Source organism: Carya illinoinensis, chromosome 6, assembly GCF_018687715.1.
Source record: "Carya illinoinensis cultivar Pawnee chromosome 6, C.illinoinensisPawnee_v1, whole genome shotgun sequence".
Taxonomy (NCBI): Eukaryota; Viridiplantae; Streptophyta; class Magnoliopsida; order Fagales; family Juglandaceae; genus Carya; species Carya illinoinensis.
The window spans coordinates 27,824,130-27,841,604 of NC_056757.1; the positions used below are offsets into that span (position 1 = coordinate 27,824,130).

The 17,475-nt window shown below is 33.6% G+C and overlaps 3 protein-coding genes across 4 annotated transcripts; 1 reads left to right on the forward strand and 2 right to left on the reverse strand.

Moving 5' to 3' along the window:
• The first annotated feature begins 9,424 nt into the window (after nt 1–9,424).
• On the forward strand, nt 9,425–10,714 carry LOC122312485 (casparian strip membrane protein 1-like). Its single transcript, XM_043127105.1, has 3 exons — nt 9,425–9,812; nt 10,012–10,138; nt 10,406–10,714. The coding sequence occupies exons 1-3, from the start codon at nt 9,568–9,570 to the stop codon at nt 10,619–10,621; spliced, it is 588 nt and encodes a 195-aa protein (XP_042983039.1). The 5' UTR covers nt 9,425–9,567; the 3' UTR covers nt 10,622–10,714.
• A 453-nt stretch (nt 10,715–11,167) lies between these two features.
• On the reverse strand, nt 11,168–12,522 carry LOC122313721 (photosynthetic NDH subunit of lumenal location 2, chloroplastic). The gene is made up of 2 exons (XM_043128909.1): nt 11,956–12,522; nt 11,168–11,556 (listed from the first exon to the last, which is right to left on the reverse strand). The coding sequence occupies exons 1-2, from the start codon at nt 12,445–12,447 to the stop codon at nt 11,461–11,463; spliced, it is 588 nt and encodes a 195-aa protein (XP_042984843.1). The 5' UTR covers nt 12,448–12,522; the 3' UTR covers nt 11,168–11,460.
• A 3,279-nt stretch (nt 12,523–15,801) lies between these two features.
• On the reverse strand, nt 15,802–17,171 carry LOC122312458 (NAC domain-containing protein 2-like). Of its 2 annotated transcripts, none has more exons than XM_043127067.1 (3): nt 16,842–17,171; nt 16,472–16,752; nt 15,802–16,366 (listed from the first exon to the last, which is right to left on the reverse strand). In XM_043127067.1, exons 1-3 carry the CDS (start codon nt 17,008–17,010, stop codon nt 15,974–15,976), a joined length of 843 nt encoding a protein of 280 aa, XP_042983001.1. In that variant the 5' UTR covers nt 17,011–17,171; the 3' UTR covers nt 15,802–15,973. The 2 variants fall into 2 exon arrangements, with proteins under 2 accessions (XP_042983001.1, XP_042983002.1); XM_043127068.1 differs by having other exon boundaries at nt 16,164–16,343.
• Between the last annotated feature and the right edge of the window lie 304 nt (nt 17,172–17,475).

Consider the following 17,475-nt stretch of genomic DNA (forward strand, 5'->3'; position numbering starts at 1 on the left):
TACTCAGTAAATGCAACAACTATGAAAACAAAACAAAAAAAAATCCAGTCAAATCCTATACAAAGAGAGTGACGGTGGCTAAGCTAGGCTTATTTAGCCATGGACAGTGAAGAGAGAAAGAGAGAGAGAGAGAGAGAACTACCAAAACCACCATTTCTAAGGTATGGTGGAGGAGATCGAGAAGAGAACGATAGATCTGGCTGGTTTGGTGTGGCTTTGTACGGTGACCCATTCCTAAACTGTCATAGATGCAAAAACCATGAATTCATAATATAAAATGAACAACCAGAAGTCATCTTTAAATCATATGTAAAAAAAAAAAAAATAGAATCCTTGTTGTGGCATTTTCCAACCAAAAAGAAACAATTTTAAGCCGAAAAGTAAAGAGAAAGAAAATAAAAATAGACCACACTAATTGATATCAACAATGCTTATAGTATGAATTCACAAAAGAATTCCAAAAACATGATATAAAATAAAGGATACCAACAACAAGATAGGAACCTAACAATATACAAACCAAGTTTAATATATTAATAACAAAATATACAAATCCAAAAAACAAAATCAATAAGAAAATATACAAATCCAAAGTGAGAAAAAAAAAACCTAAAAGACATAAAAACCTCAAAGCACCATCAACTCCAAAGTAAAAAGTGTAGATTCCCTACCAAAAAGTACAATTCCCAGCAAGAAACAAACCAAAACAACAGACTAACTAAAGGGAAAAAAAAATAAAGCATCATTAACCCCAAACCATACAGTGCAAACTACTTTTGTGTTGTATTTTCTTGAACAAAAGTATTATATTGAATTCTCCATTAAAAGAACATCTAAATTTTTGGTATAAAATAAAATTAAAAAAATAAAAAAAGCAAAATATTTAACTTTTTTTTTTCTTATTTGATTTTACTACTACTTTCATACTATTGACGAGGATAAAATAAAAAAAATTTAACCTCAACAAAATTTAACCCATTGCTAAACTGTCATAAATACAGAAGAGTTATTCTATGTACATTCCTCTTAGAGGACTCCTTTGCAGTCCTAATGCATGCAGTTACCAAGTTGTCAACAATTTTATCACTGAATTGACTAAATTATTCTTCTTTCCAAAACCTACCTAAACCCTGGTACAAGTGCAGGGTACATGACTAGGAAAACTAGAAAATACTAGAACCTGAGAATAACAAAACTACAAAGTGATTTAAGACAGAAGCTGAAAAAAAAAAGCCACAAACAAAAGCATGAAGAAAAATATATGCAGAACAAGTGTTTCAAACAAGGCAAACACAAATTCATAAAAATGTTTTTCCATTGAATATTCATTCAAAAATAAAGAGCTTCTAGATGCCCACTCAACAATAGTTTCTTAATATGTAAAACAATTTATACTAACAATTCCTCCTCCCCCTACCACCCTCCTCTCCCCCACAAAAAAAAAAAAAAAAAAGACAAAAGAAAAAAAAAGAAAAGCATATCAGGAGCAGTATCTAGAATTCCCTCTCCCATGACCTTGATTTTTAAAAATGGGCTGGCCTATGTAGGCTATCATTAGAAGGTCAAATCCAAGTGACCATTAGCATCTTTTAAGGTAGCTATTTCTAAACTCTGCAAGATAAGCAGGCTTCAAACTGGCATAGCTCAATAACTAAAATTGTAGGAGTTAGAAGCAAGAAAGTCAGTCAATTTTCATTAACCAGTTCCTCAAGGCTCAAGTCCGAAAAAACAGAAGTACAAACACACAGGGCTGGTGGTAGGGAATGAAAGAATGTTTTGTTGTGCACCCATATTGGAATTCTAATCAATCAACAGGACAAAAAAAAAGGGAATAGTTTGTTTAGGAAAGAAAGCTAGGTGAAGAACATGTTCAAAATCAATAACAAAGTGCATAATTCGAACCAAACCCCACCTATCCATATTAGAACCAAACCCGACTCTTTATATTAGAATTTTCGTAAGTTTTTGAGAATAGGAGCCCCTTAATAAGAAACATCAATATAAGAATACCCTTATTCCCTAAAACAATACCCTACAACTTTTTTAAGAGAAAAATCACACCTAGAGATTTGAAATTCCAAATGATTAAAACCCCAAAAAGTTTTACATACTTTGTTTAATCAATCAACATCCATTGGAGAATTGACGTAAATTGAAAATCCCTAGTGAGTGATGCAATATTAAAAGTGCATTCAAGACCTTCTTTAATTTAATCCCAGATTTTATAAATAAATAAAAATAAATAAAGACAAGAGGTTGCAATTGATGTTTGAGAAATGGATGGAAGGGAAAAACTTAAACTAAGGAGGAAGAACATACTTCTACATTAAAATTAAAACTGAATACTAAAAGAAGGATCATGTAAACATGAAAATCAAAACAGACAACACAAAAATTTGAAACAGAAAGTAATAGAAACTATAACAGATAATAGCAAGTTCTTTTCTCTATCAGGTTCTTCAAGTTTTCAACCATTTTCCCTTGATTTCTTAATGAATTATAACTATAAAACATCCAAAAATGATTGCTAATGGGTGTAGCAATTTATAGCATGTAGAAAGAATACCTTGAGGAGAATTACTGAATTAGGCAGTGGAGAAACTCCAGAAGGTAATGTATTGACAAATTTTACTCTATCACCAGTAAATTTTCCATGATGCAGCAATAAATTATGTGTATACTAAATAAATTATGATACAACCATTCGTAGCATAGTAACCAAGCATCTGGATAATCAAGCATCCATATATATTAATAGTTACATAAGAGGGCAGAGAAATAATGTGCCTGCTTTGAGTGTAGGGCTTTTTGACAATGCAGTGGATGCCTCCAGCTTCGGCAGAGCCTAAGAACTTAACGATCCACCTGTTATATCAACCTCAACACTACTTATAAAAAACAAAAAATCCACCACAATGCTAGAGCTTCTTATACTGAAACCCAGTAGCCTGCGCAACTCGTTTAACTAAAGGATGTTGGAACAAATTAACACTTAAAAAAAGAATTCCTAGATAAAAGGAAAAAAAAAAAAAAAAGGAACTAAGCCAGTGTAGCTATTATTCCACGATGGCTGAGCTAGGCTTCTCTATAATTACACCAAAGTATTCGCTATTTATCAATAAGACAATAACAAATAATAAAATTTTCCAAAAACTCGCAAAATAGAAATAAGTGTAGATGTTCGTGTAAGATATCATAGGCTCGTGGATTCTATAGTCTACAATTTAATAAACCTTTTTTTATAAGTAAAAGGAAAACAATTTAACAAACTTTAAAAGCCTTTTGTATGGCTGCCAGGAGTTTTCATCAAATGGGCCATAAAGAACCAAAACCTCCACTCAAGTGATATTAATTCAACTATCTAGCCCTGATTCTTTGGTTTCTTAAATTTTTCAAATCCCAATGCAATAAAAAACATAAAAAAAAAATTAAAATTTTGTTGTCTTTCTATTTTATCATACCAATACCAGTCAATTTATAATTGCAGCGATCAGTGATGCTGAACTGCAACATACATATACCAATATACCATCAAACTTAACTTGCTGTTTTTAAGAATATTTGTAAATTCTATTCTTTCAATTGAACATAATCTTGATTCTATCTAAACAAAAGCCCTTTTAAATCTTTTGAAGGCATGCAAGAGTCACAAACAACTGAGCATACCTATGATTAGTCAGGGGGATAAAGTTATAAAGTTTCTCAAAATCCAAGTCATCTTCAAGACTGTGTGTGTCAAGAGCAGCCGTCCATACTTCTCCATCATGCCACACAACGGCATCAATGACAGGCCCCTCATCAAACATAGAAACATCAGAAATTAGTAACAAAAGAAACTCAGCAAATATAAAAACAAAAAGATACTTAGGACTTACTTCTGCTCGCTTTCGTAGAATATCAATTCTGTTTTGGAGATCTTCCAGGGCCCTTTTTAGGTTTGTATCTTCCACTTTAGTGCGTTTCCAGAAAAATAATATCTGATAAGTTATATTGAAAATCCTAATTAGCTTAAAAAAATAAAATCCACAAAAATCTAAACCTCAATCAAGTAGAGTAATAAAAAAACCCATTAGGTTTTCCTAAGCAAACAAATGAAACACTGGTTATGATAAACAAATACATAAAAAATAAGGCACGGAGTTGAAATTACTGCGATCTTTGAGCCAATCAGAGTAATATTCTCCTTCCTCTGCAAACAAAAATACAGAACATATCATCAAATCCATAAAGAAAATAATACATAAATTAAAAAATGTGGAGAGAGAGAGAGAGAGAGAGAGAGAGAGAGAGAGAGAGAGAGAGAGAGAGAATTTGGGTACAGCATTTAACATAAAATATCCTTTTAACACTAAAAATAAAATGAGATGAGATAAATGTAAATAAAATTTTTAATTATGTGCTTGCATTGACCGGGCAATAGTTCAAGGTTTGCTTTCCCCACATGGTCAATAGGTTTGCTTTTCCCACATGGTCAATTATATGAAATATAAAATGTAAACAAAAAAATCTCTTGTATGAAGCATTGGTTAAATCAATCACAAGATTTAGTGTAGAGATAACTTATAGAAGGTGCTAGAATGCCCCACAAAAAGGATAATCCTGGCAATAAGAGAAAAACAAGTGGCATAATACAGCTTAAGGTTTGCTTCTTATTTCCCATCTTAAACTATACGTGAAAAAAAAAAAATAGAATCCCTTTTCGGCCATTTTCCAACCAAAAATAAAAATAAAAAAAAAATTAGCCAAAAAGTAAAGAGGAAGAAAATAAAAATAGTAGTTGGGCCTTAATAATTGATATCTACAATGCTTAATGTATAAATTCACAAACGAATTCCAAGAACATGATATAAAGGATACCAACAACTATATAGGAACCCAACAATCTACAAACCGAGCTAAATATATTAATAACAAAATATACAAATCCAAAAAACAGAATGAATAAGAAAATATACAAATCCAAACCGGAAAAAAAATATAAAAGACATACAAACCTCAAAACACCATCAACTCCAAACCAAGAAGTGCAATTCCCTCCCAAAAAGTAAAAACTCCCTACAAGAAAGAGACCAAAAAATCAGACTAACTAAAGGGAAAAAAAAACCGATGACATGAAAAAAAAAAAAAAAAAAACAAAAAGCATCATCAATCCCAAACCACCAACTCCAAACCAAAAAGTGCCGATTCCCTGCAAGAAATAAACCAATAAATCAGATTAACTAAAGGAAAAAAAAATGATGACATGCCAAAAAAAAAACTCAAAGCATCATCAACCCCAAACCATACAATAGAAATTACTTTTGCTGTGGATGGAAGGAATAATAAATTTTATGAACTCTTTTAGGATAAGTATAGTAAATTGGAGGATATTAATTAAATGATAGCACAAATAAGAAAAAGCAAAATATTAGTTTCCAATACAACATAAAGGGATGGAAGTTGATCTCCCCCTTTCACCCTCACATCTCTTTGTCTCCCTCTCAACCTAGTGCCTGGTGGCCCATCCCAACCCCTCACCCACCTGAGGTCTTCATCGATGAGAAATCGGAGCCCTATATCCTTTGATTTTTGGCAGAAACCTAAACAAAGTCAAAACTTTAAATAAAACCAAAAGTAAAAACAGAAAGTGGGAAGCTTCAATTCCATTTTACCAAGAATTTCCTGGGGATTTTGCCCTGAAACCACACGAAACACAGATGGGTTTCATGAAATCCTGGAACATGTTGAAAAAGAACAATATCCAAACCCAAACATAAAGCATTCAAGTCTTTTGAAAGATACCAAGAGTAACAAAAGATATTGCAATATGAACCTGTAGATGGCAATGATTCAGAGTCTGAAAATGGGTCCAGTGGAAGAAAAAAAAAAAAAAGATAGGGAAAACAGAGACTAAGATCTCAATGTTAGTAAAGAAGAAGAAGTAGCAGATATGGTGTTGTCATCGTTCATTGACATATTCTGACAAAAAATGGATGAAAAGCTTTGCTTTTTCTTCATTTAATTGATGATATTTATAAAGTTGAGTTTTTTTTTTGTCTTGGAACTGAAGGAGCAGACGCAAAGACGTCAAGATTCATGAACCATCGCTGAATTTCTCTTCATTGTATGCAAATGCTCATGTACAGTAAGGTGCTGGAGTAAATCAGAAATCAATAGTAGCAGTAGAGACCTTGCGACCAAAATTACAGAGAAAAAGAAATTGGAAAATCTTCTGTGATAAAGGCAACGGTGCCAAAACAGACCCCTAGAAAAGAGACCCAAATTGAAATATTACCATGTATGGGCTGAGGGGATGGCAGCAACGGACAAATGGTGACGGGCGACAATGAAGCTTCAAGAAAGTAGAAAGATGAAAGACAAAAGAAAAGATAAAGATGCCGACTGTCTAACATAGCTGCAGTAAAAGATCACAAAACTAAAAAATCTACTTTTAAACGGATACAAAAGCACAACACAAGGGTTAAAAAGGAGATTACAATACAGTACACAGAAAAAAAAAATGGAAAGTGAAAAATTCACTGTTTCTAACACTGTAGCACGCCGATTCCCACTTATATAATTACTATAGATATATCTCCCTCCCCTCTTTCCCATTCATCATTCCCAACAAATCAAGCTTCATTCATTAATAGGCCTACAACCCGACCAATCCAGTTTGTGTTTGGGCCCGAACCAACTCCCAAGATATCAAAAACCAACCCAACTCGACCTGAGTTGGGTAACCCGATTTTGCTCAAAGTAACAAAATAGCCACAGAACTCGCTGAATCATAGAGGCCCTATCTCAACCCTCTTCTTTTGGAAACCCCAAGGCCTACATTAAATTTATCCCCAATAAGCAGACAGGGCAGAGAACAAGCCTGCAGAGATCACAGACTTTCATGATCTCAACCAAGGATGATAGCAAGAAGCAGTTAACTTCGAAGAGAAGCTCCACCAAGGACAGACATAAAAAAGTGGATGGTCGAGGGAGAAGAATAAGGATGCCAGCCCTATGCGTAGCAATGGTTTTCCTGTTAACTAGAGAGTTGGGAAAAAGTGGATGATAACATGAGTTGCACGAATCCAAAAACACGAACCTGCATGGGAAATAGAGTGATCCATTGCGAGGACACAGGTGAGGCCACCGACAGAGCAAAGGTTGCCGTCGGTAAAGCGAGGAAGGATATTTCCACTATAGCTACAAAGAAACTTGATAGTCTATGATTTGGATTTCCAAAGATTCTCTTTTAATGGATTCAAGGAACAACTGAGATGGGAAGAAAAAGCCACAACGGTAAGGGTGGCAGAATGACCATAACCAGTGATGACGGCGAGGTCAAGAGGTGGATAGAGATTTGGGAAGAACCTGTTTGATGCCCACAAATCTCTAGATTTTCTTCCATTTTGGCTTCGGTTTCTTCTTCCAGTGATAGTTTCTCCATTTTCATGCACCTCTGTAGCCAATAACCTTTGCACAATTTGAGGAAAGAAGAGAAATAAACAAGCTAGGTTTCATCTGTAGAGTAAAACATGGGCGTAGAGTTTTAAAAGATGGGTTGCCCACGTTTAGAAAGTTGTACGGGTTGCACCCGAGCACTAGCCAAAACTGCCTTTTTCAAGGCGAGTTGGGGCACTCAATTTCTTGCACAGGCCTATTCATCAAAATGAACATGAGAGAGAGAGAGAGAGAGAGAGAGAGAGAGAGAGAGAGAGAGAGAGAGAGAGAGAGAGAGAGAGAGCTTGGCATCAAATGTGGGAGCAAGTGAAGTTTCAACCATTAGTTTGTGCAAGAGTTTTGCATTAATAGAGTTGGAAGTCTACCTTAATGAATTTGATAGAATTGTATGATCTTCCTTTATCTCAAAAATTTAAATTAGAGAGAAGATATATTTAGGGAAGGTTTGGGGTGATATGAGATAAGAATTTTGAGAATAATAGTAAGATAGTTTGTGAATAGTAGTGAGATAATTTGAATTGAGTATTTTTTAGATTTTTGAAAAAGAGAGAAAAAGTTGAATAAAAAATATTATAAAATTAAAATATTAATTGTAAGAATATATTTTTATAATATTATTTTTGTTTAAGGATTTGAAAAAGTTGAATTTTTTTTTATTATTTAAAAGTTTGAAAAGACTGTAATGATTAGTTTGAAAATATTGTATTGAAATTATGTTTGAGAATAAAATGAAGTGAGATAAAATAAGATTATATGAGAATTTTATATTTCATCCCATGTTCCAAATCTGCCCTTATAAGTATCTATTTTATATTTCTAAAAGTTAGACATGACGTGCAACATTCAACAACTTGCGAACTCTTTTTTTATTGATTACTTCTTTTTTGAGACATTGATTAATGTCATGTATACATGATGAATGCGATGTCACATTAATGATCTTTATATTTGGACAGTCTTGCGATGAAAGCGTACTCACTCTCCAACTAAAGGAGGTATTCAATAAGTTTTCTTTATGTGCTTCCATATATCACATTCATATGTTAGATCTATGATAGTACTCATGTACACTGTCATTAATCACTTTACATGGTAATGGATGATCGAGATTAAGGCTACATCGGTGATTCCAACTTTAAAATCATCCATCATACGTAATTTAATTGCACAACAAAGGATCTAGGATTAATCCACTTTCAACCTAGGGAAGGCAAGAAGTAGAGAAAAGTTATAGATATGAGACCACCCCTTATTGAACTTAAGCTTAATATTATAGATATGAGTAGTTTGAATAGTGAGTTGAGATGAAATGTATGAAAGTTGAAAGTTGAATTAAATATCGTTAGAATATTAATTTTTAATATTATTATTTTTTAAAAAATTTGAATTCTTTATTATATTTTATTTAGATGTTTGTGAAAATTATAATGATTAGATACGATTAATTAAAATGAGTTTTGTATCTAAACAAAACCCGAGTTTGGTCAGTATCTAAACAAAACCCGAATTTAATTATTTATATTATTATATCTTTAATAGCCAATATTTATTAGCTCATTAGAGCTTGAACATGTCACTCCTCGACCTTGATTGCATGCAAAATATGAGCATTAATTATGAAGCTCACAAGGGCATCTTAAGAGTACCAAGATTATCATGTGATGAAGATCCGCTCTTAATATATATTCATGTCATGATTTATTTGTTAATGGAGTAGGAACAAGACCCATGTTTGTTTAAACTATCCACAAAGATAAGGGCATGGAAGTTTGAGCAAGAAGCAGAGCAGGTAGGATTATTATAAAATAATAATACAAAGTTCCAACTTAAATATCGTCATGTCGCGCGTGCACCCTGTACTTACCAAATGGCATTAGGCTGGCCTGCTCATAGAAGCAAAATCCAGCCCACTCGAACTTTGCTAACCTATCCACTATGATTTGTTTCCAACTGGTTGTTTGTTTCAGAAAATCCAAATCTGCTTTGCTGCACTTAGGGTTTTTATAAATCCAAGTGATCTTTTCCCTTACCTGATCTGTACTACTGGAACAGTTTCAGCAGATAGAATCATCCAAAGCCCTAGGGTTTTGAGAGAACAGGAAATTAAGAGTGCTTCTATAGTCCTAGAAAATGAAGGCAGAACATGAGATCGAGGCTGGCGAAGCTAATTCCAAGCAGCACTCTACCTCATCAACACATGAAAGGGTACTACATATAAATAGAGGGCTATCTGTAATGGACTTGGTTCTTCGAATTATTGCAGCTGTTGGAAGTTTAGGAAGTGCGGTGGCAATGGGAACAGCGGAACAAACACTACCATCTTTTATACAGTTTATCCAATTTAATGCTCAATACAACGATATTCCCATGTTCACGTAAGTTGTGGTTAATCTAGCTACATATGCATGCATGCATGAATATTATTTCTTATTTATTATAGAGAATTAGTACTTCATCTATATACAGTAGCACTCGACCTAGCTAGCTATAAAAATAAACTAGCAGTCATGCTGATAAAATATTTAAGCTAACATATTTTTGAGTGTTTATATATATATATATGAAATGAAACAGGTTCTTTGTGATCACGAATTCGATTGTCTGTGCTTATCTTGGACTTTCACTTCCCATGTCTATCTTCCACATCATCAGATCAAGTGCAGCAATAAATAGTAGGATCATCTTGGTCATCTTTGACACGGTACAGTACTTAACCTAAAGATTCTAAGCACGTTTCCAATTAATTAGTACTGAAAAAATGAATTAAAAAAGGGTAAATTTAAAAAATATATATCTCCAACTATGGCCCATTAATCCTTAAGGGGTCTTTTTCTTTTCCTCTGATCATAAGAATATATGTATGATTTCAATGCATGTCTACACACATATATTATATGCACATAATCAAAGAATAACTTAAAGACTTTGCTAATTTTTTATTATTATTAATTTTATTAACTTTGAGAAGGTAATGATGGCTCTTCTCACTGCTGGAGCCTCTGTAGCGGCAGCAATTGTATACTTGGCACACAACGGGAATGCAAGTGCCAATTGGTTTGCGTATTGCCAGCAATTCAACTCCTTCTGTGAGCGCACTTCTTGGTCTTTGATTGGCTCTTTTGGTGGAATAATTGTATTTATGCTGCTAATCATTACCTCAGCTGTGGCAATATCTCGACGCTAGCTAGCTAGCTAATGATGATCAGAATTATACAATCAGAAATCCATGCATGTACGTATGTGTATTTACTCGGACTTATGCTGTGCTAGATCCCAAACTATGTACGTAAAAGGTGTGTGTCTATTGTATAATAATATTGGGATTATGAATATTTATAATATTTCTATAATTCGAAGAGATATAGACATAACATATATGTAGATTCTACAATATATAATATTGTAAAGATCCTTGTGCATATATAATAATGTAGTTCATTCCGGTATGCACCACGTTAGGCACGCACTCTTATTAATTGGCAATGTGTTCGAGAGATTTATATATAAGAAAAATCTAGTTGTAAGTAATTATGCGTACTAATACGTACACTCATTTAATGTCATTGGTTAGAAAGTAGATTATTTTATTAAAAATAGCGCCACGTTGAATTTTAAATATGAAGACATCAGCATTGGTACGTAAATTCACTTATACGTAACAAAATTCTTATATATACACATAATATCTTTTATATATATATATATATATATATAAATTACAACAATTCCATTCAAGATAACATGATTTTCATCTGTCTAATATATTCCTTCATTAACATGCAATATTGTACATTTGAAAAAACAAATCAACAAACGCTGCTAGTTAGAGCTGATCAGCACAACTTCTCTAACAAGTTGATCAAGATTTTAATTTCATGGCCTCGTATTGATTCGAAATCTGTGGCAAGATTGGCGCCCATGCATGCTCCGGCCTGGTGTACTAAAGCAATATCGATCGATCCAGACAAATTCTCGCAGTACAGCTGATCCAAATATGATGCAAATCCTTTTGTACTACTACGCTTATAACAATGACACAAGAGCATCTATTGATTTTAATGTCTTCTCATAGTATAGGTACGATTCATATACCTTTGGAGTTCGAACATAGTAGTCAAGCTGCAAAAAGGAAAAAAACAGCAGTGCATGTGGAGATCAAGATATTGTGAATATCACATACAACATTAACAAATTAAGACATAATGATCATATATCATGTATGTCAAAAAAATCTCTCTTGTTCTATGTAAACTAAATTAAGTTCGGGTTTTACCAATTTAACGTAATTAAAATGTTATTTATATTTATAATTTTGTTTTGCATAACCATAAAATTTTAAAATTTTAAATTAGAAATCTAAATTTAAATAGAAAATATGATAAAATAGGACTGTCACTCAATACTTATAACAATATCCTACATTTAAATTCCACGTATGTGCAGCACTCCTCTTAACGTAAACAAGCAGTCATATATTTTCTGCTCAACCAATCTAAATGTGACAAATAAATTAATTACCTCCATCATGTTATCCACCAACTCATTCGCAGCTTTGACATAATCCTGTCTCCGACCTTCGGGCAACGTATTCATTGCATTTTTGAGGTCCTGAGAAAGGTAGGCCTGCTTTAGGCGAATGTAGAATATTATGTACCTCCATGCCATCGTCTCCAACATGTACCTAATGCTATGCAAACCCTCTGCAGTCTGCCTAATCCGCGCCACTGCGTCCTCCGGCGACAGTCCAGGCTCAAAGAAGCGTTCTTTTATGAATGATCGCGTGCCCCAATTCTGTGCCAGTACCGGTGGGGTACCATGCTGCAGGCCGAGTACTGCCATGGAAGTGGCAAATAATGTGGTGACGATCTGTCGTCTTTGAGTGGCATTTTCTTCACTAGGAAACGAGGCAGCTCGGACTGCTGAGACTGAGCTCCTTTTGCTGTGATTATGGTTATGGGGTTTGGATAATTGAGCATGGGGAGGATTGGTGGTGTTAGTGAAGGTAGACATGGTTTTTCTGGATCGGATAAATGTGAAGGCAATTCAAACTGATATGGGCAGTGTGGTTGTGAGGAGGCAGTGGACTACAGAGTCTATTGTTGTGGACATTTGGGCAAGGTGTTGTGGCTGACCTTGCTGCCCGTTAATCCAACATGGACCATAGCTTCGTGCCACGTGGAAGTTATCTTGTTCTAGGGTGAGTTTTTGGACTTTTCAGTTTAGGGCCAATAATGGTTGGAATTCATTATGTGGGTTGGGTCTAAAACGAAGGATGGAGCCTTTTCATCCTGAGCCCGACCTGACCCATAAACGAACGCAGTATATCCATTTAAATATCCCCCTTTTTTTTTTCTTTTTTTTTTAAAGTCTAAATATCTATATTATATTATATTTATGTAGAGATTTTATAAAAATAAATTTATCCAATAATATAATTTGATGCGATATGTTAATTCTTATTTATAATAAAAAGTTATTTAATACGTCATGTTATAAGTTTACTTTTATAAAATCTTTTTATACATAAAGCATTCTTTTATTTATATAACATCAAATACCTATGCCAAACTCTTTTCATTTTTATGAAAATATGAAGGTTAATTATAAAACTTGTGTTCGAAGGTTGATTCTCATGTTGAGTATGGTATATATAGAGAAGGTGGTTAAATCATGTAGGTAAGTGGTCTGGCCTGTAAATTACTAATGAAATAGCTGTAATTTGGCATCAATCTTTGTAGGATCAAGGATAGGTGAGGATAAGAAAATGTCTCTCTATCATTAACCCAACTCACTGGTCCAGTTTGGATATAAAAGTCATCCAAATTCATTTCATCTATGAGCACTCTTAATGGAATATGCATATGGAAAAAAAAAAATTATCATTTAACTATTACGAACCAAAAGTTAGTTGCAATGGATTATGCAAAGTCAAAAACTTTGGCTTTTAGCTGCATTTATTGTAAAAATAAAGTTAAATTTAGTGTAAACTATTCAATGATCAAATATTTAATTTATTATTTTTTTGGTAACAATCTCTCTCTTCCCTCAACTTTTTCTCAAAAAACTGTCCGATTTCTTTGACTTTTCTGTAGCAATCTATGTCAACAAGGGTTATTAGTATTATATTAATTTATTCTTTGACATTTATATTGAATCGTATATGAGTTTAATTAGATAATTGTGGTTATTAATATTAAATGACCATTAAAAATATGATTTTTTAACTAATAATTTGATTAGAATATGATTACTAATTAACATATAATCAGTAGAATGGTAAATATATAATAAAAATAAATATATTAAATTAATATTATTTTATTATATAAAAAATAAATAGATAATCTAATACGAGGACTTGTGCAAATGGAATAGTTAAATGTCAAATTCATTTCACATTCAATAAAAGTGTCCTTTAACTTTGACTAATCCATTGAAAATGCTCCAATTATGTCAACTTTTCCAAATTCCTATATAAAATATAATAAACAATTCAATTTTTTCAAATCTCAAAATAATAATAATATTAAAAAATAATATTCTAACAGTATTGAAAGTTCAATTTATTCAACTTTCAACTTTACCTTAACTCATCTAGTCTCAATTCATTATCCAAACATCCCTAAATGTAATTATTGAAATATCCAGAACAAACAAGTGAACAACCCTGAAATTGCACATGGAATATAGGGAACAAAAGGTCCAATATATACGACCAATTCACTAAATTGGACCTGAAGGAAAACAAGAAAAGGGTGAAATATATCAAGAAAAGGCTAGTTCCCATAACCTTTTCTTAAATGGCAAACGAAAAACGTCAAACAAAAGAAGGAAACAATACATCAAGTTGCTGACGAACAGTGACGGGAATGCACGAGGACGGCACTAAGGGACGAGAGAAGAAAACATTTTTTATTTAAAAAAAAAAAAACTTAACTAACATTACACGTGTCATGTCAGTTTGTAAAATCTATTTATGTATCTAGTAATTTTCATATTGTAAATCTCATTTAAGATATGATCAAGTTCACTAAAGAATTTGACTAAATGATTGATCTAACGTCTAAGATTAAACATATTAAAGAAAGATGGTATTGTTCTACTGTTAATTTAACTAACTGGAAAATGGTTAAGAGCCAGTGGGAATGCTTCCAACTGAGTGGTTGGAGGCAGCCTATTTCGTGTGGACATGTCTGGCTGTCCATATCAAGACAGATATAAATGGTAATGGGAATGACATTTTAGGTGAGAATTGTCAATCCGTGGTAGGTTTTGGATGGGCATGATGTGTAGGAATACAATTAAAAAACCTTCATTCAATATATATAATGATTAGCCCCCAAACTTATTCATACTGGATTCCACCTTGCTGATGCAATAGCATTGATAAGTATCATGAATTTAATGTATTTTATTAGGGTCTGAAATGAGGTTTTGGCCCCGAACGACGTTTCGGCCCCATGCATGCATGCGTGCGTGCGCCCAACTGGAAAACACATCATCCATGACTGACCAAGTTGCTTTCCACACCGTTTTTTTGACCATCCTTGTAAAGGTTTTGCATTCCTCTTTTTCGATAACATCTACTGCCCAACGTAAAAAACGAGAATTACTATGTCCACAATAGAAATTTATAAAAATAATTTTATAAAAATTGATACGATTTCATTTAATCTATTTTATAATAAAAATAATTTTATAATTAATAAATCATATTAAATTACGTCAATTTATAAAATTAATTTTATATAATTTTTTTATGATCAAAATATTTTCTATAAAAAATATAATAATAATTGAGTAAGTGGATTGAAGAGATATGCATCAACTTGTCAAAAGTATTCGGTGCCAATCCATGTCTGAATTAACAAGAATGAATAGGACAATATTGACCATACGCACAAAGAAACTTTTGGCTGATTCGATGGTTTCAATGAGATATTTTGTCTTCTTCAATGTTCCCAAATTAGCATATGCACATTTTCACGAAAATTTAAAACGCGATTTGAATAATTTAAAGAACTAACCCTATTTTGATTCAGACATATTAGGGTATGCCGTATATAATTTTTGAAGAGTGTGAATCCCACACGACAATTTAATGTTTTGTTTGTCATTTAACCGTGTAATTAATGATTAGTTTAGATTCAGATATAAGATAATACGAAACGTTTTCCGATCCAAGTAGAAAAATTAAAAATTATCTCAATTGTGAATTAGTTTTCATGTTAATATTAGTTCTAAATCAACCAAAACTATGGCTTGCCAAACAATCACTATCAATTTATATTGACTTGTAATAATAATTTGGGATTGGTAAGTCTAGTAAGAAAATGATTAAAATATCTTGCAAGGTTCATCCTATTTACCGATGAAGTTGATATTATATATATCTTATCCAAATTGGGAAACACTGAATTCCATTTGGTAGTGTTATATGAAAAGATAATGTAAAGACAGTTTTTGAGTATTTGATACCCGTTATTGTATGAAATGGTAATTGGTAACCGGACCTTTTTTTTTTTTTTTTTTGTCCTTAGCTGCCAAAGCCACGAAAATCATACATCGGATTCACAACCATTGGCTGGCCAAACATGTTCCCTGAATCCATATATTGGTATGGTGTTTCACCAAGCCGGGGTTTCTCATCGTTATTGTCAGTTCCGGCATTGCCAATGGTGTTTTGGAAATCAAAGGTCATGTTGTATGAATTGTCACACAAAAGATGGGAAATTGAGTCCAAGTATTCCATATCCAATAGGTGAGTAATGGAACAGGTCCTCGGAAACCTTGACATATTTTGCTCACTAGCATCGTTGCCCATTAATGTGACATCAGTTTGAGCAACATGGGTGTCCTCCACTGTCTGCTCCAAAGCTTTCGTCACATGTCTCTTCTTGTAGATCCTGCATAGGACCCAATCATCCAACTGAAATAAACAAACACAGAAGAGGGTTAAATTAACCCAACGACACGACCAAACGTCTTAAAAAGTTGGAAACTGTAACAGCAGCAAAAAGGCTAATTTGCTTACTCTCATGGATCCCATATGCTTGGTGGGTTGTTTACGGGAATCGTTCAGGCGATATTCATGCATAATCCAGTCTGTCTTCACACCCTTTGGCGGCCTACCCTTGTAAAACACCAGAGCTTTCTTCACCCCAACGTACTGAGACCCACTGTAGATAGCCTTGTCCGTGCCGGTGGCTTTCCAGTACCCAGACACGGTTGCTCGATTTGGCCGCACCCCATTTGGGTACTTCCGATCGCGCGGGCTAAAGAAGTACCATTCATTTTCTCCGAACTCTGTTTTCTCTGCATTGCACGAAGTTAACCAATCAGTTTAAAAAGGGAAAGAAGCAGAGATTCAGTCAAGCATTTATACAAGCATCTAAAGTACTAACCGGGCAATTGCCATGGATCAAACTTGTAAATATCCACCTCTGGGATGATTGATACAGGGCATGGCCTTGATTTTGCTTGGTTACGAAGGTAAAACATAATCAGTTCCTCGTCAGTTGGGTGGAACCTGAAGCCAGGAGGAAGGCCAGAACCATTGTGTTTGCCCTCCATTGATCTTACTTTTATCTATACAAATCAAGACAAGAAACAGGATAAATTCCTAAACTTGGAACTGTCGTTTCCTATGATTTTCTCGGCTTACAAGGATAGGAAAGCCAAGGAAAAGAAAGGAGTTTCGAAAGAAATGCCCAAGTGTTTGAAATGTTTAAACATGGAAGGCTACCCCTTTTTATCGGCAATGTTTTTTGTCGTTTCTGTGCCGATCCAAGAGTTGGATTGGTTGTTAGATTGACTTCCAATCCATACCTCGTATGGAGGTTATCATCCATACTCGCACAAGTAAGCAAAAAGCATACATCGGCGGACTTTTGTCCTTTGTTGCCCACACTTCTAATGGCAACCCAATCCGGATAGGGTTTGTTCAGTTGGAATATTTATTTTTGTCATGCCATGCCAATGCATAGATTAGTCTCATGTCATAGGTTTTTTATTTTTATTTTTAATAAAAAAATCAAA

Bases quoted from the DNA above. Each gene is read 5' to 3' on its own strand.
- LOC122312485 (XM_043127105.1), top strand. From the start codon at position 9,568: ATGAAGGCAGAACATGAGATCGAGGCTGGCGAAGCTAATTCCAAGCAG. The intron at 9,813-10,011 runs GTAAGTTGTGGT...GAAATGAAACAG, and splicing joins AACGATATTCCCATGTTCAC to GTTCTTTGTGATCACGAATT. The intron at 10,139-10,405 runs GTACAGTACTTA...AACTTTGAGAAG, and splicing joins TCTTGGTCATCTTTGACACG to GTAATGATGGCTCTTCTCAC.
- LOC122313721 (XM_043128909.1), bottom strand. From the start codon at position 12,447: ATGTCTACCTTCACTAACACCACCAATCCTCCCCATGCTCAATTATCC. The intron at 11,557-11,955 runs GTAATTAATTTA...TCCTTTTTGCAG, and splicing joins TGGTGGATAACATGATGGAG to CTTGACTACTATGTTCGAAC.
- LOC122312458 (XM_043127067.1), bottom strand. From the start codon at position 17,010: ATGGAGGGCAAACACAATGGTTCTGGCCTTCCTCCTGGCTTCAGGTTC. The intron at 16,753-16,841 runs GTTAGTACTTTA...CGTGCAATGCAG, and splicing joins TGATCCATGGCAATTGCCCG to AGAAAACAGAGTTCGGAGAA. The intron at 16,367-16,471 runs GTAAGCAAATTA...TGTTTATTTCAG, and splicing joins AGCATATGGGATCCATGAGA to TTGGATGATTGGGTCCTATG.